General features: G+C 27.8%; 1 protein-coding gene across 1 annotated transcript; it reads left to right on the top strand.

Moving 5' to 3' along the window:
• The first annotated feature begins 4,169 nt into the window (after positions 1-4,169).
• Positions 4,170-5,798, top strand: LOC139864022 (uncharacterized). Its single transcript, XM_071852613.1, has 3 exons — positions 4,170-4,478; positions 4,809-5,282; positions 5,547-5,798. The coding sequence occupies exons 1-3, from the start codon at positions 4,170-4,172 to the stop codon at positions 5,796-5,798; spliced, it is 1,035 nt and encodes a 344-aa protein (XP_071708714.1).
• The last annotated feature ends 1,284 nt before the right edge of the window (positions 5,799-7,082 follow it).

Here is a 7,082-nt window from a genome sequence, read left to right as displayed (position 1 = left end):
ATTTTTCATTGATTTGAGTCTTGTTATTGATAAAGGTACAATTACACGAAACGTAAACTACCAGTTTTCTAAGCTTACGAAAATGCGTTCGAAAAACCAGAACTAGTACTTAAGTCGAGGGTCAACGTACAACACATCGGTGTAAAAATTACAAATCAACTATGCGTTAATTAATTCTAAAGATTAAATATATTATATATTAAATATATATATAATTTTTTTTATAATAAACGAGTACCATTAGTTAGAAATTGCAATCAGTTGCTTTATTTTGCTGTGTTCCCGTGATCTACTGTCATCAAACAAAAGTTAAAAATGGGAAAAGCATGGGTGTGTTTGGTGGATGAAATACTATAAAGCGAACGAACTCGTTTTTTTTACTCAATCATAATTCGATTCACTCTCAATGTCCCTATCTAATATATGTACTTCATATATAATTATAAATATATCTACATTATTATTACTAATAATCCCATTATTAGTATTAGTAATATTAGGTAGCGTTATTATTATTATACATAAAATATTATGACAAGGTCATGAACGAATTATTTTCAAAACGGGTTTTCGAGCGGGAGAGAGAGCTAAGGAAAATATGGGTTATAGCTTTGGAGGTTATGGGTATGGTTCATGGGTATGCTCGTGAGGTGAATCTAGTATTTATCATCTTCGTTGCGTTTACGTACCTTTCCTGCAATATTGAATCTCAATATTGATGCGTAAGCACTCATAATTTAATTTTTATATATTAATAGTGTATCCCTGACTAGTGCTTGAGTATATAGGATTATGCACAGTGGCGGAGCCACATGTTAATTGTTGTGGTCATTTGACACCATCGATTAAAAACTTGTAAGCGAGTAATATATGATTTAGCAGGTAAAAGTTTGTGAAATTATAAGAGTTGAACCCATCCCAAATTAACAAAAACCCAGCTCAACATAAGTTTATATCTAATACAGAATACTTCATGCATCATGCGTTCCGTAATTACGGAGTAGATTGGAACCACAGCCCAATTATTTATGACCATATATAGCCCAATTAAGATAATTATGATAGTCTTTAATTTCAAAGCATAGAACCATATATTCCATTAGAGTTTTTAATTTCAATTAAGATAATTATTAATATATCTGTTTGATTGATTTTTTTTTGGCTATCTAATATTTTAGAGTTTATTAGTTTTTAGGTTTTATGCTTAAATAAGTTTGATATTCTAGTTTATACGGAGTATCATATTAACTTAAATTGTAACTTGATTTTTAGGAGACAATTGTGATAAAAACTCTTTTTTTATTAGGAAACAATTGTGATAGAAAGTAACTCGATTTTTTTACTTAATAATAATTTTCAATAATCCTGGCTCCGCCACTGATTATGTATGCTTGTATTTTTTATATTGTCATTAGATAGGTTATGTTGAATCCTAAATTAGTTGCATATGCGGTTGAGATAAGGTATAAGATATGCATGTCGTTGGAAAGCTAGCGAAAAATTAAGAACTTTTCATTTAGATATCGAATAGTTTCGATGAACAGATTAGAAGTTATAGTCAATTGACTTTTTGTATTATTATTAAAAATGATTATTATTATCATCCTTATAGTTTTTATCTAATTATTATTATTGTTATCACTCTTATTATTATTATTATTATTATTATTATTATTATTATTATTATTATTATTATTATTATTATTATTATTATTATTATTATTATTATTATTATTATTATTATTATTATTATTATTATTATTATTATTATTATTATAATTATTATTATTATTATTATTATTATTATTATTATTATTATTATTATTATTATTATTATTATTATTATTATTATTATCATTATCAATAAAAGGTATTATCATAAAAAAATTGTTATTTTTATTATTATTACTATCGTTATTATCGTTAAAATTATAATTAGTATTATTATTATTATTATTATTATTATTATTATTATTATTATTATTATTATTATTATTATTATTATTATCATTAAAATAGTTATTGGTATTATCGTTAAATATTATCATAGTATTTATTATTATTAGTATTATTGTAATTAAAACTAATATTAGAAACATCTAATTACTATTATTATCATTATTATGAACGTGATATAAAGAACGACTAAAAGCTATTTACAAATTGATTGGGAAATAATGAGTATGAGTATCATGATAAAATTAAAATATCGAAAGACATTAACTTAAGAGAAAAATATCGATTTTATTATTTTTTTATCATTTTTATTATTAAAAGTATTATTAATATTAAAATTATCATTTTTACAAAAATTATCATTTTTTAATAGAAATATCATTGTTATTATAACATATCATTATTACTATCATTTTAGTTCTATTATTAATAAAAATGATCATTTTATCATAATTAGTATCATTTTTAATAAATATAAATATTGTTATTTTTATTAGTAGAATAATAATAATTATTATTACAAAATAATACAACTTTTATTTGTTATTGTTATTATCAATATTATTTTATCAAATAAATATGTGATACAAAAATATTTTTACTGCACGTAATATAATTACATTAATAATACCTATCATTATATTTTTATGATATTAAAATGAACTTTATAAATTGTATTACTTAAAATATATAAAAGTGTATTTTTATCTTATATACATTTTAAATATAAACTTTTATTAACAAATGACTTTTATTATTTACTCTAATAAAATCTGCTAAAAATATTTAAATATATAAAACGACTATATTTAAACGATATAATAATCATGTATAGATTTTGAAACCATTTTGGGTCAAATTGATTTGTGTTGACTTTTGCATATTAGTCTCGAGCATTAGGATTGTGATACACTACAGTTCAACCTAAATTGTTAGACAGATATTGACCAACATATAAATATATATACTTAATATAGGTTCATGAATCTGAGGCCAACCTTGCACTTGTTCAATGACGTTATATGTATTTTTACTACGAAATACAATAGGTGAGTTTCATTTGCCTTTTTTACCCTTTATATTTTTGGGCTGAGAATACATGCGCAACTTTTATAACTGTTTTACGAAATAGACAAAAGTAATCAAAACTACATTATATGGTTGAATGATCGAAATCGAATATGCCCCTTTTTAGCTTGGTGGCCTAAGAATTTGGGAACAGACCCCCAAATTGACGCGAATCCTAAAGATAGATCTATCGGGCCCAACAAGCCCCATTCTGGAATTTGGAATGCTTTAGTACTTCGAAATTATCATGTCCGATGGGGATATTCTATATGCATCTTGTTAATGTCGGTTACCAGGTGTTCAATCCATATGAATGATTTTTGTTTCTATGCATGGGACGTATATTTATGAGAACTGGAAATGAAATTCGTGTGGTCTATTAAAATGATGAAAATGAATGATTATGATAAACTAATGAACTCACCAACCTTTTGGTTGACACTTTAAAGCATGTTTATTCTCAGGATTGAAAGAAATCTTCCGCTGTGCATTTGCTCATTTTCAAGATATTACTTGGAGTCTTTCAAAGCATTTTTCGAGAACGTTGCATTCGAGTCATTGAGTTCATCAAAGATTATTATTAAGTCAATTTATAGTTGAACAGTGGATATTATGAAATGGTATGCATGCTTGTCAATTTTCGATGTAAAGAAAGTTTGTCTTTTAAAAACAAATGAAATGTTTGTAAAATGTATCATATAGAGGTCAAATACCTCGTGATGTAATCAACTATTTTGAATCGTTTATAATGTATATGAACGGGTCCTTTCAATTACATCAAGAATTAAGGCAAGCTTGGATGAGGTGGTTAGCTTGAATCAATCTGCTTTCATTCCGGGTAGGGGAATTGCGGATAATACTCTTCTTACGCAAGAAATTATGAGAAACTATCATATGAACCGTGGAACCCCGAGATGTGCTTTCAAGGTTGATATCCAGAAGGCATATGATACGGTTGATTGGAATTTTCTTGAGGCTTCTCTTATTTGTTTTGGTTACCCTAGAAAGATGATAAAATGGATCATGGCTTGCGTTTCGTCAACCTCGTTTACTATATGTATTAATGGAGAGCTGCACGGTTTTTTAAAGGTAAACGAGGTCTAAGGTAAGGGGACCCATTGTCGCCTTATTTATTTACCCTAGTCATGGAGGTTCTGACGTTAATGTTGAGGAGGAATATTGCGCAAAGGGGTGATTTTCGGTTCCACCCGAAGTGTGATAAGCTGAAGATCGTTAACTTATGCTTTGCTGATGACCTATTTTTGTTCTCTCGTGCGGATGTTGCCTCTGTTAAATTATTCGGGATTCGCTTCAAGAGTTCAAACAATGCTCCGGTTTATCTCCTAGCTTGCCTAAAAGCACTGCTTTCTTCGCGCATGTTACCGCAGCTACGAAGATTCAAATTTTATCTACACTTCCATTTGAAGAAGGCTGCTTGCCTATTCACTACTTGGGTCTTCCATTAGTCTCCTCACGATTAATGTACATAGACTGCAAAATACTTGTGGATAGAGTGAGAATAAAGATTAATGATTGGAAAAACAAGTTTCTGTCATTTGCGGGTAGAGTTCAACTTATTATCTCGGTCCTCGCGGCTATGCAATTATATTGTGCTCCTCATTTATTTTACCGGATGCCATAATTAAGGAGATTGAGAAGTTGTTGAGGGTTTTTATGGTGTCAAAGTGAAATGGGATGATGTTTGCTTGCCAAAAGAAGAGGGTGGTTTGAGTATTAAAAGGCTCAAACTTTGGAATGTGGTTGTTATGGCTTTTCATCTTTAGAGATTACTAACTCTTAAATATTCGTTATGGGTTAAATGGATCCATACATATAAACTTAGTAGCCATAATATTTGGGAAGTTTCGATTGTTGCTGGGTCCTCATGGAGTTGGCGTAAATTGCTTCAAATAAGACCAACGGTAAGGAAATTTTTTATTTATCGGTTGGGCAATGGCAAAACGGCCTCCGCTTGGTTTGATGAATGGTGTGTGTTGGGTCCTTTATGTGAGTTCATTTCCTTGGTAGACATCAACAATGCAGGTTTCTCCAAACACGCTAAGGTTAGTGATATTGTGGTGAGTTCTAGATTTAATTGGCTTCATAATTGGTTAGCAAAATACCCTCTTCTAGCTACTGTCCAGGCTCCTTATCTTAACAATATGGAGGATAAATTGGTGTGGAGAGGTATTGATGCAATTGACTGCAATGCTTCTGTTTCTTGCATATGGGAATCGATAAGACCGCGTGCTCAAGTGGTAAGTTAGTTTGACATAGTGTGGTTCACACAATGTATTCCGAAACATGCATTTGTTTTGTGGTTATTGATGGGTGAGCGGCTCAAAACTCAAGATAGATTGAAGCCATGGGAGATTAAAGCTAATCCGGTTTTGAAGTGTTTATTGTGCAACGACACCATGGACTCTCACGAACACCTTTTTTTTTAATGTACTTACTCAAAAAAAGTTTGGCAAAAAGTAATGGGTCTGATTCGAGTAGACTTGGGGGGTTATGAATGGAAGTTGTGTCGAGATGCGATCACTAAAGCGGATAGAAGAAGGTCTGCTGATTGGATTATGGCGAAGCTTTGCTTTGGGGCCAGTGTATATTCTATTTGGCAAGAAAGAAATTCGAGACTTTTCAACAAAGGCAAAAAGACAGAAGAGCAGCTATTTGAGTCTGTTCGATCTAACGTTCGGTTGAAACTTACGGCGACTAATTTCAAGAGTTCAAATAAGGTGGAGCAAATGAAGATAGACTGGCAGCTTTTTTAAAAGTTTTTGTCAGTCTTTGGGTGTTAGCAGTCTTGAGTCTGTATTTGCTTTTTGATTGCTAGTAGGTTGTTTTTGCTCGGCTGCAAGAGTCACTTGTAGCAGCTGTGCTTCTTTGCGTTGTAATCCTTTGTTATCATTTATAGCATTTGCCTGGGTAACCCTTTACCCAAAAAATATTACGTGTGGTAAAAATATCTTTGTATCACATATTTGTTTGATAAAATAATATTGATAATAATAATAATAAGTAACAGTTGTATTATTTTGTAATAATAATAAAAATAATAATAATAATTCTACTAATAATAATAACAATATTTATATTTATAAATGATGATATTAATTATGATAAAATGATAATTCTAATCATGATAATTATAACGATACTTTTTAATATTAACTGTAATAATAATAATAATATCTTATATAATAGTAATAATTCTATTCAAAATGATAATTTTTAATATACTAAAATAATAATAAAAATGATATTTTATAATAACAATGACATTTCTATTAAAAATGATAATTTTAATAAAAATGATAGTTTTAATATAAATGATACTTTTAATAATAATAATAATAATGATAAATATAATGAAAAAGGATATTTTTCTCTTAAATCAATATCATATAATATTTTAATTTCATCATGATACTTATACTCGTTATTTCCTAATCAATTTGTTTAATAGCTTTAGTCCTCTTTTAAATCACATTCATAATATTGATAATAATATTAGTCATAATAATTAGATGATACTAATATTAGTTTTAATTGATAATGATACTAGTAATAATAAATATTAATGATAATACTAATAATAATATTAATATTATCAATAATATTAACAATAACTTTTAATGATAATAACGATAGTAATAACAATAACAATTTTTAATGATAATATTTATACTAATAATAATAATGATAATAATAATAATAATAATAATTATTATTTAGATAATAATAATAACGAAGATAGTAATAATAATAATTATTTTAACAATAATACTTAAAATTATAGATAATTCAATTGACTACATCTTTTAATTCGTTCATCGAAACTATTCGATATCTAAATGAAAAGTTATTGATTTTTTGCTAGCTTTCCAACGACATGCATATCATATACCTTATCTCAGTAGTATGTGTATTAAACTCATAATCTATTATAAACTATTTAACGAAGAAATTAAACATTCAAGCATGCACAATTATATTTACTCGAGAACTAGTCAGGGATACATTACTAATATATAAAAGTTAAGTTATGAGTGCTC

The sequence above is a fragment of the Rutidosis leptorrhynchoides genome, chromosome 8 (assembly GCF_046630445.1).
Source record: "Rutidosis leptorrhynchoides isolate AG116_Rl617_1_P2 chromosome 8, CSIRO_AGI_Rlap_v1, whole genome shotgun sequence".
In the NCBI taxonomy this organism is placed as follows: Eukaryota; Viridiplantae; Streptophyta; class Magnoliopsida; order Asterales; family Asteraceae; genus Rutidosis; species Rutidosis leptorrhynchoides.
This window is presented reverse-complemented; position numbering and strand designations above follow the sequence as displayed.